General features: G+C 40.6%; 1 protein-coding gene across 2 annotated transcripts in view; it reads left to right on the top strand.

The window, feature by feature from the left end:
- COMMD10 (COMM domain containing 10) overlaps positions 1 to 13,881 on the top strand; it is a 52,713-nt gene extending 38,832 nt beyond the window's left edge. For both annotated transcript variants that reach the window (XM_033163946.1, XM_033163947.1), the window contains 2 exons: positions 12,911 to 12,970; positions 13,484 to 13,881. In XM_033163946.1, the coding sequence (XP_033019837.1) occupies positions 12,911 to 12,970; positions 13,484 to 13,522 (99 nt within the window). In that variant the 3' untranslated portion in view covers positions 13,523 to 13,881. The remainder of the gene's footprint in view (positions 1 to 12,910; positions 12,971 to 13,483) is intronic.
- Positions 13,882 to 19,004: the final 5,123 nt, after the last annotated feature.

Raw genomic sequence — 19,004 nt, forward strand, 5'->3', positions numbered from 1 at the left:
ATGGGGAATTTGGCTTCCACATGGTGGGCCTGGGCGATATACCGCTACATCGCCCAGGACCGGTATAAGGGCCAGAACAAGCAGCCTTGACCAGGCCTGAGATGGGTGGATGAAGGAGCATGGAGAATTGGGTGTGCAGTGAAAGAGGCTTGAAATTGGGGTGGGGGACACGCACCACAGCCCAGAGAAATCAGCTCCTTGGGAAATCAGCTGCCCTGAGGGGAAGGTACTGTGGCGCTGGGAAGGGTGGCAAACAAACGATGCAAAGCAAGGAGAAGGCGAATGTCTTTCCCCTCTCCTAGCTTGCTGGGTGGGTGTGTTGCATCCCCTCCGTTTAGCAACACAATGCATAACCATATCATGATGTTTAGCTGGTGATACACCACAGTGTTGTAAAGCTGACATTGCCCAGCCCTACCACATGGTGTATGTAAGAGAGACAGACAGACATGAAACAGTGCAAATACCCTGCAGAAGTTTAGATTGCCCATCATAGTTTGTGAGACAGGGACAATCCCATTTACTTGAAACTCCACCATGTCAAATATTTCAGTTGTGTTCGGAGAATGGTGTTAGGGAATGACCATAGAATTACTTAAATTATATTATTAATGGTCATTTAGTGGATGCACCATTATCATGTCCCATTATGACTTTGCTTCATCTTTCTGGTCCCTTTTTACATAACCATCTTTGAAGAACTTGTGACAATCTCTTTCCCCTTGGGCTAGAAATAGTTCATAAGCACTGCATTTTTGCTGTGGTTATAAATGTTGCTGGGTACTAACTTAAAGTATGTCCTTGTTGGTGCTGATTGCTTGCTTACTGTTCTGATTTATGAGCCAAGCTCTTTGTGGTGTTATGATTTCAAAACACTTAACAGAATTAAATAGTCCCTTTGGACTAAAAGTTAAAGACGACCATAACATCCAGTTAAAGAATGGAGAGGAAATGTTACAACCCCTTTCTTTAACCTTGAAGGGAAGATGCCATTGCTCATAGGTAGACCACCTGCATTCTCATGCAAAGCACTTAATATTCAAACCTGCATCTCTTTTTAAAGGATCTCTGAAAGCAGAACTGGTAAAAAAGATCACAAAGTGCTGCTGCCATTTAAATGGACCATGTATATTGGTCCTTTGGTATAAGGCAGGTAAAGGCAACCTGATATAGGTAGGGCCAGTGTTGTTGTAGAGGTTAGAGTGTTGGACTAGGACCTGGGAGACCGGTATTCAAATCCCAAAATCAGCTCCGAAGCTCTTTGGGTTACCATAGGCCAGTCATTCACTCTCAGACTAACCTACCGCATAGGGTTGTTGTGTCGATAGAAGGGGAAAGAGAACTGTGTACACCACCCTAAGCTCTTTAGAGGAAAGGTGGGATATAGATGAAATAAACAGGGAGTGTCTTGCAAAAGTACTGTAGTTGTTACAAAATATTACATCCAACCTAGGGATCAGATGGCAAAACCAATAGTTGCTATTTTTCTCCAAATAATGGAAGCAAACCAAGTTTTCATTCAGCAGAACCTCTGTGGCATCTATAACATACCTTTGTTTGAAAGCAATTTTATACCACTCTTTGCCAGAAGGGTGACTTCCAGATGATCAGTCAAGAGAAGTCCTTTTTGCCCACAGGCTTATAATCAAAAGGTAAAAGGAATGGGGAGGAAAGAGGAAAACAAGCACCCCCAGGCACCATTTTTTAAACTTGCAAAGTAGTTCTTATAATGACCAGCTGCTCCCAAAACAGCTGAGTGGCACCGCTTCCCATCTCAATTGCTGCTGCAGCCTGATGGGATGGATGCTGCCAAGTAGCACTTGAGGAAGGAGCCTGATGGAGCTGCTGCTTCAGCAGAGCTACTGGAGCAGCCCCAGAATTTGTTAACCAGAAATGCTAGACCAAATCCAGTGAAAAAGCTATTCTGATCTGGCAAATTTCCAGTTCGTAAAAGCATCTCTAACAGCTTTCGAAATTTGAGCCCGATATATATCTAAAATGTTCTTTTCTCCATTATGGATACAGTCAATATAATAAATGAAGTATAAAAGTGTAACACAAAACATAAAAACAGATGGGTACTGTGAATGGGTAAGTAGGAAAACCTGATCTTTTCACTCTGTTCAACAGAACTTCTATTCCTCCGCATTCAGTTCCAAATGACGAGACTTCTTACAAAATAACACATATCCTGTGATTCTTCTTTGTTGCAGTCACTTCTAGGAACAGTTTTGCCATTATGCGAAGGATGTGGAAATCGTCTTTCCCCCCCAGAAGCAAGGTAGCAAAACACATATCGGACAATTAGTAATATCAGACTTCAAAATTCATCCCACCCCCCTTTTGAACATATCATTCATATGTTTGTCCCCAAATTCTGCAACGGGATCCTAACTCCTGTGAATAGAATATAGTCACAGAACGGGATTTTCCATCCTTCCCCTTTTCACTTCACTGTACCCACCTAAAAATCTATCCTGGGGTTTTGGGGATGCTTGGGAGAATGGTGTGTAGTATATGGAGCAGGGTGCTGTAGCAGGTGGGGGCCAAGGAAATGCCATTTCCAGCCTTTGATTTCTCTGTTTAGCAGACCTTCATGCTTAGGTAAAAATAGGCATTTGAAAGCGTTGGTAGAGATAGCATGATTGCACCTTGACAGGGAAACAGTATTTTGTTAAAAGAAAGGTCTCACTTAGCGGCAGATTAAATGTTAAATTGGCATCTGTGGTTTCACTGGAAGGCCCCTTAGGGAAGGGTGGTTAACTGGAGACCAGCTGGGCCAAATTTGGCCCAGGCATCGCCACTTGCTCACCCCCAGGCCAGACATATGTTTCCCCTTACTTGGCAGAGTTCCTGTATTACCTCCAAACAAGTCCATTGATTACAGTAATATATGGCAAAACAAAAACTTATTTACTATTAAAAAAATCATTTTGTATGTAAATTCTTGTAAGCGATTGTATGCTCGTATGATACGCAAGGGCTAGTTGAGTTTGAGTTCAGACTGTTGCAACAAAAGTTATGCGGTGCTTTTTTTTTAAAGTTGCCATTCCAGGTTATTAATTCTAGCTCTTTTCATCTACTATATTTTATAAACCTTTCAGCTGAAACCACAATATCAAAGCAGTAGGTAATTATTGTTTGGCTGGTCTGAGATCTATTCAGGAGTTCACGCAGCTTTAAATTGTAGTCGTATGTTCATAATTATGAAGTCCTGTGTGGAAAATAAAATAATCTACTGCAGGGGTCCTTCCTGAGAGTTATTAGTGAAGGCATGCACTCACTGTGAAACTGAATTTCTAGTTATAGATCTTTTTGTCATGAACTTTTGTATCCAAACTGAATAATTAGTTAGTTCATCTTCTCATATACATTCATTGCCTTTTGTTTGGGGTCATGAATGGAATGTTCTTAGAGTGCTATTAAAACCTGGCTTTCTACAATTTTGGTCTTGTTTCCTGTTCATGCCGGAATTTTATTTAGTTTTTAATGTAATTGACATATATGCACCAGTGTATGTTCAGGGCACAGAGTGCAGCCAAGGGACGTTTAGTTGGTTAGACTATTTTTAGCATGTCCTGAACTGCATGCTGCTCATTTCTGCTCATATGTTAAAATATAATGTGCATTTGGCCACTTCTCTCCATGTGGTTGTCGGGATATGACCCCATGCAAATGGCTTCACCACAGGTAATCTACTTAAAAGCACTCTCACTTATGTTATGGCACTTCTCCTCCAACACTCCCAGCCCATAGCTAGCCATTACCAGATGGTTTCAAAGCCTGTTTGGTTCTCTCTAAAAAAAACTAATGCACTTGGTGTCATGAAAATTCTACTCATTATTGATCCAGTGTGGATTCCAATGCATAGTTAGCACAGTAGCAACTTAAACACATTGCAGGATTCCCCCCAAAATAGACCAGAGGCCATTGTATTTCATCCAGCAGAGCTTTACTGCTACTGAAGGCAAATGAGCATAAAGGTCACAAATCCAATACATTCATGATTAACCCTGACCATAAGAAATCCAGTTGCAGCAGATTTAAACTTAAACTTACAATAACTTATAATAAGTCTAAACCTTAACACTAAACATACTATGTACAGAACACCACACCAGAAGGAAAAGAGATAGAAGAGAACGTGAAACCCTGTCTCCTTCTGGCATTATTATAGTCAGCATGACCTTGACTGAACGAGATAACCAAACCAGTTAAAACTAGCTGTACTCAGCTTCTCTGAAGGAATAACCCAAACATCATGGACCTTCTGCTTGTCTCTTTCACACAGATAAGCTTCCAGAACTAAGTAGAATAGGAAAGATCTCTACACATCAGATCAATATGTTCTGTACTAAGAAATGCAAACTGGCACTTGGGCTGTTTTAATGACACAGAGTACTTTTTGGTGGCATGAAAGTCTTGGGAGTTCTGACAGTATCCCTCAACACTATACAATGCTTTGAACCTGCAATGGAGTACAGATCAGAGATGATGTATCATTTCACAAAATGAGTGACCAAATTAAAGTTAGGGGATTTTTATTTTTATTTTTTTGTCATTCCAGAAAGGAAAATGTGGAATGTTGATTCTCTTTCCCCTGTACTTCCTTTGCTTAGTCTTGGTCTGCACATCTACCAGAGCGAGGTGTATCAGTACTTTGAACAGTCTGTAAATGATTCCATACTGGACAAAAAAAGTCTATAGTGTTTTCTGGATGTTTTAAGAGCGTGGAATTAGCAGTAAATTAGTCTCTTACAAATTTTATGGATTTGATTTTTACGTTGCTGTTTTGCATAAATACTTCAGCTTATTTATTTATTTTAAACACAAATTTATATTCAGTAGCTTGAGTACTGTATTTATTTTCACCTTTTTTTCTCCTTTTTTCCAGCAATATGTTTTCACCCGTATTTGAAGTGTTATCGTCATGTGTTGAAATTATAACAATTTGTTTGATTGTGACATGTAAGTAAAGGTATAATCATAGGTAATTTAAAATGATCTTGGGTTGTGCAAAGTGGTTAGCGCTAGAAGACGATTCAGAGTGGCATGCAAAGGAGATTCAGACTGGCAGCCAACTTGCTTTTCCAGTGTACGACCTCCTCTTATTAAGAGCAGCAATAAAGGGTCCATACTAATAGCCTGATTATTATTAATATATGCTGTCTGCTACTGACCCACTTTGTTTAGAATGTGCATTGGATATGAAGTGGCAAACATTGAAGAGTTGCAGATTTAAAAAATTCAGTTTGAAAGATTCCCTACCATTGTACATTTTAATAAGAGTTTACGGGAAAAGGTCTCTGCACATTGCCAGGAGCAATATAGTAAAAGTCCTGAGTGCTAGTCCTCTTATTGTCATGTAGAGGAATTGTTAATCTGGTCACTGAAAATTAATTTTCCTAGGATGGACAGGAAAGCAGATGGGCTTGTTTAAAGCCTGCATACTGATTGAGTCAATTTTTGGAAGGGAGAAAAATGTACTAAATGATACTGTAGGACTCATAGGGATAGTAGTATGTGTGTCCCCCCCCCCCACCCTTTACAACTATATTGTTTTACTGACTTGGTGAGATGGCTGGAGTACAGTCAGTATTTTTTGTGTTTATGCATTTTTTAAAATGTAGCCTGTGGCTGTTGTTTAGTACTCTTAAAACAGAAAGTTGAGCTGGTTGATTCTTCTCTGAAATGCAACCACTCCTTTAATTATGAGACGCCATGTCTTCTGTAACATTTCTCCTTCAGCTTTCTCAGCAGCAAAAACTGCTGATCTTTTGCCTTTAGTTTTATAGCCAAGAGACAAACTGCAACGACACACAGCCCAAACTGTCCTGTTGCCTGCCCAGCAACAGTTGCTATTAACACACTCCGTAGCATTAAACTGTTATTTACAGATGCTGTTAAAAATGAACCCAGCCATATAGTTAAGAACATTCGCTTGCTTGCCTTCTCTTTTTTACGGATTTCCCCCCAGGGTCTTATTATGAGCCTTTTAAGAAAGATTAAAAACAACTCCAGGCTAAATATTGGCACCAGAAGCTTGTATTAAATGTTTCTTTGCAATGTTAAAAAAACAAACAAACAACATATCTCAACCATTTCAAGGTAGGGACAAAATTAATGGGAAAGTATCCTATTGAAATAAATGTCTGGGTGCTGGCAGTAGAGTACAGTTTTTCTTAGTGTGGAGAGGTGTTGTTCACTATATGCCTTTAAAATGCTTTCTCCTCTCTCTCTTTGTAAGAACAGTTAAAACATCGGAGGGCCTGGCTTGGCACACTCAGGGTCTGTCTGAAGATGTCATGGCACAGCATGGCTGTTTCCAAGTCAGACAAATTTCTTGTTTCCCTTCATTTTTATACCCCTTTGACCTTGATGAAATAATTTTGTTGCATCTCCTAGCTATGTCTGGGTTTATAGACTGTGATCTTTTGGCTGTACGGACTTAAATGGTACTTCCCAAATATGCTGTATAGACAACCGTCTTTTTGGCTTTGCCATTCTTCAGTGTTTTTATTCTACAGAGCAAACATTAGATCAAAGAGTACCATTCCACTCATAGTTCTTCTGATTCTATCCGGGAGCATACCCTTAGCGAAGTCATTCTATTTTGCTGACATGGCAAGCGTTTGGTACAGGACCAATCATAAATGAGAAATAGTCATCATCTGATGGACACCAAACGGCGTTGCTGGATCTGAGCTTCAGAACCTGAGTGTTATGAAGAAGGGCCCATTGGGGTGTGTGTGTTCTGATGGGAGATGTTGGATACCTTGCTATTGCTGCCTCCTTTGACAGTGAATTGCCTCCACTTTCTCTGTAATTTTATACCCTTCCGTCATGTTGCCTCTTCCTTGCCTTTCCTCTAAACTAAAAACAGCTATGTTGTTGAGAAATATTAACTTGCTTTTCTCATTGCCTTTCCCTCTTGTGCTGTAACTGACTTCATTACTCCGGAGTTTAGGCAGTAATGTAATTTAAAAGATGAAGTGGTATGTTGATTCATTTCTGTGATTAAAATATTACTGTACCAAACAAAATGGATTTTGACTGAGGAAGGCAGAGTTTTGCCTTTTAGCCTTTCTCTCTCAAATCTCTAGCTAATACAATGTGATTAAGGTGTGTGTTATTGCATTTGATACAGTGTGCTTGGGTAGGAAAAGAAAAGTTCATTTTTAATATGTGGGATAAGATAACACTTAAGGAAAGAGTTGTTGCAATAGAAGCTCTTTCTTAATTTAATCAATGGTTTTCAGTTAATAGTAAGAAGTCCGATTACAGAGCAATGCTAAGCCTTAATGATTTTCGAAGAGCAGCTCTTAACATATATATTGCATTTTATGTCTGTGGCTAAGCTTTTTCCTAGTGAGCTTTTAAATCATAGTGGCATATCTGCACACACAGACACTTTTACACACACACACACACACACACACACACACACAAACAGCAGTAAATGAATTCTTTGTTCTGATTGGCATGTAGTTGGTAACCTAATTTGTTCAATGTGTTCTGTTTGAGAATGTAAAAAAGCAGAAATACTGTGCCAGATAAGAGATCGGTACAGAAGGAAAGTAACTCTTGAATGGTCACAGTTTGCTCTTGGCAAAATTTCTTCAGCAGGTAAAAAGGTCAAGGAAGTCCACAAAATGTTCACATTTGTATCCATGCTAATGCAAGTATTAACTTGTATTGTAAGGTAGTGGGTGTGGAAAAAATAAAATAAAGCAGCAGTATAAAAATCAAAACTATCAAAGTTGTTTAATTATGCCCAGACTAAATCTTATTATAGAGTTCCATAACATATAAAGAGGGCTTCTGGTTTTGCCCCATTAATTGGATGAAATTGCAATGGGCTCTGTTCCCATTGAAATAAATGGGGCAAGTCCCATTTAATTTCAGTAGTAACTAAGTGCAACTAACTAGTGTGATCAAGGAACAGATCCCGGCCTGTGAAGTGGCGCACACGGCACACTGATGAGGTTTCCCTGAGCACCATCGAGGGAGGGAGAGGATTTCCATCCTCTCATTCCATGTGGAAAACACTATGCTATTAAGGTTTTCTCTACCCTTCCCACTCCTTGCACCTGAAAAGAGGTTGTTTAGGCAGTCAGCTGCTTCACGCCATACCTCCACTTGTTCCTCAAAGTGCTGACAGTGATGATACTTCAAGCCATCTTGTCAGATTTGTGATTTCGTGCACAGGGCTAGAAGTGCAGCCAGGTATCTTGATATAAGGTACTGCATAATCTGTACAATCTAAAGGAGAACTTCACAAGCTGTATTTCAGCTGAACTCGCGTTTATTTTCATGGGATTAAATAGTATCTTGGGCAGGTAACACTGTGAAATCCCAGTATTATTAAATATTAAAATTTGTTTTTATTCCATATACCTGTAGTATTAGACTCTTACAAAATAAAGGGTATATACTGGGCTTACATTAGTTTCTACCAACAAACTATTGAAAATTCTGACTGCTTCTTTTGCAGCAAGAGCTATTTTGCAGCTCATTCACAAGCCAACCTGTCTCTCCATCTGCCTTCTTAGATGTGCTTGACATTAATTTGCCATGTTAGTGCCTTCTTTTTTTTTAAAGGTAGCTTCTAGTTTTAAAACTTGACATCTGTCAGTATTATGCCAGTTTTACTTAGAATTGAGAGGACTTTTTCATGTCAGAATCTGCATGTTTGATGAGGGGTACTCTTCTGACAAACAGCTAATATGTTTCCTTCAATTTTTATCCAGATCCTGAACACAGCTCAGATGAAGCTGTGCAAAAGGCCCTATAGGCTGGTTTATTTTTGTAAGACTTCAAGGAGCCCTGCAAGCTTGGAGATGCTCATTCCTTCCTCAGTCCTGCTGCTGCTCACCTGGAGCCAAGTCATGGTTTGGCTTCGCTTTGCATTTGAACCCAGGCCTCTGGCTTGTTTCTCTCCAAACAAACCATTAATGGTAATGCCAAGAATAAAGCTTGGTTACAGCTTGTGCTTTGTTTTGAGCCTTGAACAAAACAAACCACGGACCAGAGTTTGGGCATAACACTAAGCCAAACCGTGGTTTGATTCTGCAGGACCTGTGAAGAGTAAAGCAGATCTGATTTTTACACACTTGCTTATCCATGGTTTGTCTTACTGTTACGTGCAAACTGGACCATTGTTTTATGCCATGTTTTATTTTGTAAATGGATATGCTAATTTATTGTATTTTCATCTGCTAGAAAGGATAAATTTTTATGCTGCATTTTAGTGGGGGTTTTTAACGTGGTTTTTAAATTATTACCTTGCATTTTAATACTTCTTTTGTAAGCCACCCAGGGAATGTGTGTTGATGGACAACATATAAATCTTATAGTAATACATAAATAAAAGTAAACACAGCACAGCCAACATTACAAGTCAAGGTAGGAGTCCAGCCTTAAATATATATTTTTAGTGTTCACCATGAGTCTCATCATTCATTTATTTATTACATCTTAACAGTATTTATATGCTGCCCAATAACCAAATTCTCTGAGTAGCTTACAACAGTAATAACATTAGTTAAAAAGTAAATGAAATATGTAGCATGCTGTCAATTCCAGGTTGCCAGTCACTAATACAGTTGCACAAAATGTGGCAATATTTTAAATACATAATTCTGTTTTCATATGTGTTCCCTGGAAAGGCAGGAAAAAATAGAACCAAGTACATACTGCTTTGTGTCAAAATGCAGTCTGGAAGTTAAGAATGAATGAAATATGCAACATGAATCAGTACTAGACTGAGTTGAAGAGTTTGATGCTAAAGTGCTGAAATCTCTCAAGTCAGGCATGGAGAACCTTTTTGGCTTATAAGGATCTAGCCTCATGGGCTAAAATTGACAGGTGTACAGGGCTGCCCATTTGTCAGTCACCTGGTGTCACAATGACACCAGGTGATTGGGTGATTTGAAGTCCCAAAGTCAAGACTTCAAAGCACTGTGCACAGCTAAATCCTGCACACCTGATCCAGCAGGCTTTGGCTGTGCCATAGAGTCAGAGCCTGGATTCCCTCACCAATGCACAATCGGAAGTGCATTTTAACCTCATTGGCAGCTGAAACAAAAATTAAAGTAAAGCAAAATTTCCAGTCAGTGGTACTCTTTCACAACATTGTTATATACTTATTTGTTGAATGGTTTAAAAGATACACACAAAAGTATATTGAGGCTTTTCTTCTGTGACTTTCTGTGAACAGTTTTGGGCAACGTAGGGTCTGTGCTAACCAGTGCCAAATCTTGACTGACAGTTGAGCAAAGCGTCCAAGTTTTGTTTATATAGCGTGAAGAGCAAACTTCCAGTAATATTTTCTAACGTTTGTGTGTGTTTGCTTTTCAGAATTGTGTGTTAGTAGCATTGATTCAGATTGCAGGTGATAAACTAGGAGGTTGAGACACTACAGTAAATTGTTGTTTAGAAATGGGTCCCTCTTCTGTCTTTCCCTCCACTTCTTGACTTGCTCTCTGTTTAAAGGCCGACGGGACATTTTACAAATCTTTCGCTTTCCTTTTAGCATATTATGGTGTGTGTGTTTTTTTTATAGAGAGAGGAGCAGCGGGAATCATGGCAGAAAGAACTTTTCCAGGACTTCTATTTTTTATTCACTACCCCATTCCCAGCATTGCTTTGTTCCCTCTACTAGAGCTAAGACTAGTCTCTCATACAAATTACTGGTCCTTTGTAAGTTCCCCCAGATTGGTAGAATAGGGGCTTTTTCTACTGAAGAGAGGAGGTGGCATTGAGGTAGACATGCTGGCCCCAGTGATTTTATGGCTGTTAATAGCCACTTTTAAGGGTATGCATTAGGCAGTGTGTTTGCTTATGAAAATTCAGTATGCCAGGCCCAAGTTCCCTGAAATAGTTGGGCCAGTGGTCAAATCCAATCCTTGTAGTTCCTGTTTTTCTTTCCTGCCTTGAACTGAAGATGCATATAAAGCACATCTTAAACCACTTGGGGGATAGAAGTGCCATTTTAATTTGTTTAATCTTTTGGTCTGGCATGGTCACAACTGATTTTATACACCCATTATAATAATAAAGTCTAACCTTTGTATACATCTTATTCAGAAACTCTTATCTTTTATAAAATAAAGGTTATGTGAGTGGTTATTTTAGGAGTATCAAGTGTGTGAGAATGTCCTTGGGACCTACTTAGTTGCTTGTTCTTCCTCTTGCTTCAAACATAGCTGAAGAAACCTTTTTATTGTTTTTAACCCTTCTGGAAAGCCAGAGTTCATTCTGAGCTCCCCTGACTTTCTTCCTGTAACTGTTGGGGGCGGCGGCGGGTTGGGGGCGGCAAGCCAGCTCCTCATACTGGCTGTGGCAAGTGATGTATTTATTGTATGTGTCATGTTACATCCATGTCTGAATAGGCAAGAAAAATAGTATATCAAAGGAAAAGGATGACCTTTAACAATATTTTGCTTAGCATTCTGAAAAGAATTTCCACCTTAAATCAACATACATTTTGCATTATCCTTGTTTAATGTGGATATACCAAGTAAGCTTATTTTAAAGAGCACGATCACAGAGTTTAATAAGCCATTCGTTTACCTTGGGGTTCCATTGTTTAGTACGCAGTTGTCTGGGCACTAAAATCAGATTCTTTACCCTTCAGAAATTATTTCCTTTTAGGTAACTTGATCAACAATGTCTATTGAAAGATTAGCTGCTAATGCAGTAGTTTTACCCGAAAATAAGTACACTGGAGTGAGTAGAATTTTCACTGCAGCCTTCAAGAAAACTGAATGGGGTTCTTGTCCCAATTAGCACCTTAATATATTTCTTAATTGGGCTGGAGTGTACTTTGTGTGTATGCGTGTGTTTGCCATCAATTTGTTTCCTGCACCTCCTTCCGTAGTCGGTTGTGCCAAGAAGAAATTCTTCCATACAGATCGATAAAGCAACACACCAGGATCAATACAACAGTGACAGCTTTTCTACAGGGATAGTTGGGCCACTGTGGTATAGAGAACCGTGTGCTGCACCTGGGTTGGGGAGACATGAAGTGTACTTTTGGACAGGTCATTCCCTTGTGGCCTAACCCACCTGCCGGAGTTAGTTGTGGCGCTTCTCTATGTCCTCCTTCAGCTCTGGACGGGATGCAAGTGTAATAGAAAACAGTGCTATGTAGCTGAAAGCAAATGTAGAGGCACAATCAGTGTAGTAAGACATCACATTTGAAGCATGCTTTTTTTTGACTCAAGTAGACTATCAGGTTGGATATACATATGGAAAAAACAACAATGCCTAAAACAATGTATTTAACTCCACCATCAAACCACCACAGGCTTACTAATGCACAGAGCTGTTACCTGTTTCATCCACTGTGTCCCTTCCTTCGGTTTTTCCTTTTGCTTTTAGTTTACCACTAGAACGACGGCGTGAATGGCTGTAGCAATCTCAGCATGAAAAGTTCAAAACTGTTAGATTAATTTGAGGTATTAACTCTGAGCTGATGTACTTGCTTTTAATGGCTCTGCGAGTTCAGTCACATTCACTGCCTGCACAGTCTCCCTGCAATGGAATTTGCCAGCACTTGAAAGGACTACTGAGAAAGCTGAAATGTAATCTTGTATTTAACAAGAGAAGCACAACAATGAAATAATTTTCTCCCTTTGCATCTACTTTTGTTATGACTTGGAGAACAACTTCCAGAGGAACAAATGAAGTTGCAGACCAAAAAACAACAACATAATTTCTCTCTCTGCATAATGTAAATATGTATGTACGGTGAACATCTGTAGGAGTTTGTTGGGAGTATTCTGCTCTTTTATGTCCCAAACTGCTGGAGTTAAAACTTTTAAGAGTCATGACGCCTGAGGAAGTGTTGCGGGATAACATCACATTATATGGGCTAACTCTTTGGGTGTTTTCTTCTCTTTCACAGAACATGGAGAAAGTGTTTGTGGAATTCAGTCATCAAGAGCTGTTTGAGTTCTATAACAAGGTCTGTACTGGTGCTTTTACAGACTTCCTAACATTTTGATAACCTTTCTTTTACCTTTAACAAGTCTTTATTACCAGTCCTTTGGTTCTAGCTGTTTTTGGTTTGAGCTTTCCTTGTAAACATGTAATAGCTTCATCCCCCAAAGCACTGCATCTCTGAGTTATGTCTCCTATAAAGCACTAACTGAATGCAGGTTTCACATTTGCCGTTGAAGTGCTTTCGAACAAGGTGATGCTTGCTATACCCTTTTAAATCTACAAACTTTAACAAAAGGACCAAGAGACTTTCAGGATAGCATATCCTTATTTGTGCCTATACACATGGTGAACTCAACCAGTCAGAATAAACATTTATATACATTGCAGATTTGTAGGAATTAATTTCGTGGGGAAACACATTCAGGAGTTCTTGTTGCTGTTTGGATATATTTACCGGTAATTTGCGTTAGTTTATTATTTCTCTTCTCCTTTCCATGTTTCTAAACGTTTTTCTTTTTCCTTTTCTGTTAAATAGTTGGAGACTATACAAGCACAGCTGGATTCTCTTACGTGATACTGTGTGAAGACTTAATTTCTCCCATCACATTCCTCTCACTTCAATATTGAAGATAACTTTGCTGGCAGTGTTTGCTGAAATACTTAGCTGTTGTCAATAAATGGCTTATCTCTTCTTTGGCCAGTAACTTTACTTAAATCATTGATAGGAAAACTGAAGATCTAATTGACTTCATCTCCTCATAGATCCCAGTGTTCAAGAACATGTATCATTGAGGGGCAGGGTATGGCTACCATGTTTTGCTGTTCTTTGAATTACTTTGAAATGTATTGTGTCAGTTTTGGTTTTGGTGACGTTTTTGCAGAGAAGATGGTAACTTAAATATTGGTGGTCCATAAATGAAATGTGTATTGTTATTGTTTTCCAAGACTGTAACCTATTCAAAAATTCTATTTTTAGTGCGGAAACTCCGGGTTTCAGCGCATGTGCAGAAGTGCTAAATTGCACTTTGCGCATGTGCAGAAGTGCTGAATTGTGTCACGTGTGTGCGCAGACGCAGCAGCATGGGTTGCGAACATACCTCCTGCACGGATCGCATTCGCAACCCGAGCGTCCACTGTATAGTCCACATAAGCTTTTGAACCCTGCATATGCAGATCCCAGTCAGGCATAATCCCTGCCTTATGCTCTCCTAGTTTATAATCAAAATGAAGAAATCTAGAAATTTTAAGGACAGATGTAGTTTGAGGCACAATTTGGGTCAAGCACATGAGATGGCCTTGTCTTGCTTTTCTCCAAGTTTCATAGATTTATAGTGTGTGTGTGTGTGTGTGTGTGTGTGTGTGTGTGTGTGTGTGTGTGTAAAAGGGGGAATCCTGCAATGTAGGGACTGCTGGAGGGAATGCCTTCTCCTGGGGTGCCCCCTATCTCCCAGAAAAAAAAAACTTCTGAAGGTGGTAGAACTACAAAGAGTGTCCTCTCTGCCGATGTTAGCACCTTAAACCCCTACCCAACCTGGTGGCAAGTCAGCATGTCAGAGTTCAAAGACCAGGGGTCAATCCACACAGTCAAAGTCTAACCTGAAGTGCAGTCCCACAGAGGGCCAGGCACATCCAAGCCAAGGTCCACCAACATGGGCAGTTGTGCAGACACAGCACCTCTGCTCTGCTGCCCTTTTATACCTTGCATGCTGATTGCAGCACCTGGGCTTGATGAGCTTGTGACCCTCACCTGTTCCAAGCCTACTGCAGCTGAGGAGTCACACCTCTCCTCCCAAAGCTAGCAAACCTCCAGCTAGTGAGCTGGGCTGTGGGCCCGGCCTGCCTCAGTCTCCTGGATCGCCTCTCCTGCTTCTCACAATGCCTTACCTGTAGAGCCCACCATGGTTGGTCATGGAGAAAGGGGTCCTTCTGGCTCTCGTGATGGGTCCTGCTGCTCTGGTTCCTGTGCACCGACCTTCATTCCCTTACCATCCTCCACCAGCCTGTGAGTACTTCTTTCCCCATTCTCTGTATGTCCTGGTGTGTCCCAGTCCCGGCTATACCCCTTGCCGGGATCCCCTTCCTCCTCCCTGTCCTCTTACCAGTTCATGACAGTCTAAAGTCTTTTAGATGCATGTGGATTGTTGCTGTAACCGCCAATGGTCTGCTGGTCTGGGAAGAAATAAGCTGCTTGTATGGTATATTACTGAGCAGGGACAGGGACCTTTTTTCCAGCTTATGAGCTGCATGCTCTTCTGGGCAGCCTCCCAGGGACCATGTGTGTTTGGTCAGTGTGGCCAGACACAAAAGCAGCCAGAGCAATAAATGTAAATTCACCTTTGTGCAGATTGGTTTCTACGCATCCACCCTCTTGATCCTCCATGCAGGCAGGCAAGAGGCATTATCAAGCATTCAAGGGCACATTCAAACCGGACAAAAAGGACTTGGGGTGCAAATAGAACCAGTGAGCAGTGTGGCTTGTGGGTGTACCAAGGGCTTGGTAGAAAGGCAGGGAGGGTCACACTTCCCCAGGCCTGAGGTTCCCTATTGCAGCACATGCAAGAAATAAGGAAGGAGCAAAGCTGGACTCAAATCTCCATCCCAACATGCAGAGATTTCTCAGGGTTTGTAGAGAATTTTATGTGGCAAGGTGTTTACACTACCCTGTGTCTGCTATCTGAAGTCAAACAGTTAAGCAAAAGGTTGTGCGCAGCAGTCCTCACTTACTTGTTACTTACTACCATAGCTGTCAACTTTTCCCTTTTTTAAAGGAAATTCCCTTATTCCAAATAGGATTCCTCGCAAGAAAAGGGAAAAGTTGACAGCTATGCTTACTACATAGTGGAGGAGGGACCATTGCTGGAGGAACTGGACATGGAGGAAAGGGTTAATTTCCTTCATGAGTTTAATCCCTCCATGTACGAGATAAGCTAACAGGTGCAAGGTCAGCCAAGCCAGTTGCTGTGACAGCGGTATGTCCGGTCAGTGAGTCTGCCCGTGAGTCAGTCTGTGTTACGTCTTGAATTGCTGGAGCAACAGAAATGCTTTCTACTTATCTGTATCTGTATCTGCAAAGCCAGTTAGGTGTGTGTGTCACAGAATTGTAGAGTCGGAGGGTCTAGTCCAACCCTCTACAGTGCAGGAATCCTGCCCACAGCTGTCAACATCAGGAACTGTATTACTGAAGCCTAACCTTTTGCAGCAGTAAACTACAGTGGTACCTCGGGTTAAGTACTTAATTCATTCCGGAGGTCTGCTCTTAACCTGAAGCGTACTTAACCTGAAGCACCACTTTAGCTAATGGGACCTCCTGCTGCCGCTGCACCGCCAGAGCACAATTTCTGTTCTTAAGCGGAGTTCTTAACCTGAAGCGTACTTAACCCGAGGTACCACTGTATTTTGGACCTTAAGCTGCCTCTGTGTAGTGACTGGAACTGGGGGGAACTTTCACTGCATGAGTATCTCACCTTCAATTCCCCACCACCATCGCCCGATAGTAGGGCATATGCTTTCTAGGGAGAGAATTGCAGGTTCAGTCCCTGCCATCTCTAGCTAAAGGGATTAGGTAGTCGGGGAAAAGACCTTTCAGCCTTAAACCGCAGAGAGCTGCTGTTGGCCAGAGTTCACAGTATTGGCCTGCATGGATGAACAGTCGCACCTTGGTTAAGATAGCTTCCTTGGTTCCTATTTATTAATGCATATTAACTCCCAATCTAGGCAAAACAATTTCCCTTAGAGATGGCATGGTACATTGCCATCAACTTACCGTTGTCTTTTAGTAATTGATGTGAGGTTACTTGGCTAATTAAATATGACGGTAATGACATGGCTAAACATGATTCAGCTCTGTAGAAGAAAGGAGGAGAGTGGGATGTAAGGTTGGAGAAGCAGAACAGATACGGGGCCCTCAGATACATGGCCATTTATGACAGAGCTGAAGCAAAAAACTAAAAAGAATGTGCTGAACTGTAACTATGAATCATTTCCAGATTTTGCAATGATTTATGTTCTAGGCTCAACTTACATCTTCTGAAAAGCCATCAGCAGTGTTTTTGCATTTAGTAGGCAGGAGTATAAAATCTCAATTTACTGGTGACTTTAATTTCCTGCTAAGAGGTATATGGTTCATGATCAAAAGTAAGATAATATAACCTGAAGCCACTGAGTGGATTATATGATTCTTCTCAGTGATTAGGATGCCAGATATGTGTACCATTCTGCATGCTTTGTTGTTGTTGTTTTATCTTGTATTTTTATGTTGCAAACCGCCCTGAGATCTGCAGATGAAGGGCAGTATACACATTTAATTAAAAAATACATATTAAAAAAATAATAATACCATAGAGCTGAAGACAGTTCCATACTTCCTGGGCATGCAGTTGCTTGAATGACTTAAAATTAATTAGCAGGCACAAGGCTCCCCCCCCCCCAAAATCTGGAAGTGGATGGCAACCCAGTGTGACTATGGGGGTGGGATGGTGCTAATTCCTCTGTGCCGAGGTCAAGATAAAAAACAACCTCACTGCAAGCCTGCTTATTTGCAAAGGAAGAAACGACCCATTCACATCAATGGAAGCTTTCTTCCAATGTAAATAGCAGGCATGATCCTCCTGATCAGGACCACAGCTGGGGGCAAAAAGGTAATGCCCCCCTACCACCCATACCAAGGTCTCAATTGGGATCTACCTCCCCTCTGCTGCCCAGCTCCCACTATTTTATTTTAAAGAGATATTTACACTATTTTTATTGTATGAATGGTGCCTTGTCTGTTTTAGCCAAGACATTTGATGAAACTGGCATTTGTTCCAGTATCACTGATGACCATAACCATCTCTCTCTCTCTTTGCTTTTTCTGTGTTAAGGTGCTCGCTGAAAGATATAGGAAAAGTGGCATTATGCCTAAATGGCATTTCAGTGCAATTCAGAGTGTATTTCTCTGAAGTTGGAAAGTTCAGGCTGGAATTCATTTGGATTTCTTCAGTCTATAAAAACAAGGGGGATAAGGGTTTGGATACAGTGGGGCATTTCACAATATCTCAGTTTAGACAACTTGTTTTGTTTTAGTAAAATGATTCCAGAATACATACACAGATGGAATGGTGTTTTCCTAATATACTCTGTTAAAATGATTCAAAACATTCACACTCAAACTTACTGCCTGTTATTTCTTCTGATTTCAATTGCCTCTCTTAACAAACCGTTCAGAAAACCTGCCTCAAACCATCAAATGTGTTTAATACAGGAGCTGTTTCTTCAGGTGGGCCAGGTTAGAAGAAGCTCAGCACTTCAGATAGATTGTTTTTCCATTTAAATGGATTGCAGGCCAGTTCTGGGATCATTTAAGCCAATATTAGCTTGCAAGTTCTCTCCTGGTGCCCTTTTTCTGGTTGTTTCCTTTGCTTAGAAATCCTGATCTTCAGGAAATCTTTTCAACCAGAGGTTTCCCTGAATTCATTGAATCAAAGAATTTTAGAGTTGACTCTACTAAGAGCCCTAGACTCCTTTTCACATGTACTACTGGCAAACCAGGTGTCCCCCATCTTATATTTGTGCTGCTGGTTATTCCTGCCAAAGTGCGGAACCTTACATTTGTCCCTAATGAAATTCATTTTGCTAGTTTTGGCTCAGTTCTCCAATCTGTTAAGGTCATTTTCAAACCTGTCTTCTGCGACATTGGCTATCCCTCCCAGTTTGGTGTCATCTGCAAATTTAGTGTTTCCTGTTTTGCTAGCCTGTGAGAACCAAACTGAAGCCCGCTAGAATTATGACCCATGAAATGCTGGCATTTGGTGCCTTGGAGAGTGCAGTTTTAGACCTTTCTTTCTCTTCAGTGATCTGCTGCTTGTGCAATGAAACTAAACGAGAACTTACCAGGTTCTAGGATAACATGTCTGAGCCATTAAGTTCTGCTGCCATATGTAATAGGATAAAATTCAAAGGGGAAAAACCAATTGGAAGAGTTTATAAGTGTGAGGAGAACAGAAAATGAATCTGAAGAACTGGTGCTACTAAGATTAATCACAACATAATAAGAAAGTCATATATTAAAAGGTAAAATA

Source organism: Lacerta agilis, chromosome 11, assembly GCF_009819535.1.
Source record: "Lacerta agilis isolate rLacAgi1 chromosome 11, rLacAgi1.pri, whole genome shotgun sequence".
NCBI lineage: Eukaryota > Metazoa > Chordata > Lepidosauria > Squamata > Lacertidae > Lacerta > Lacerta agilis.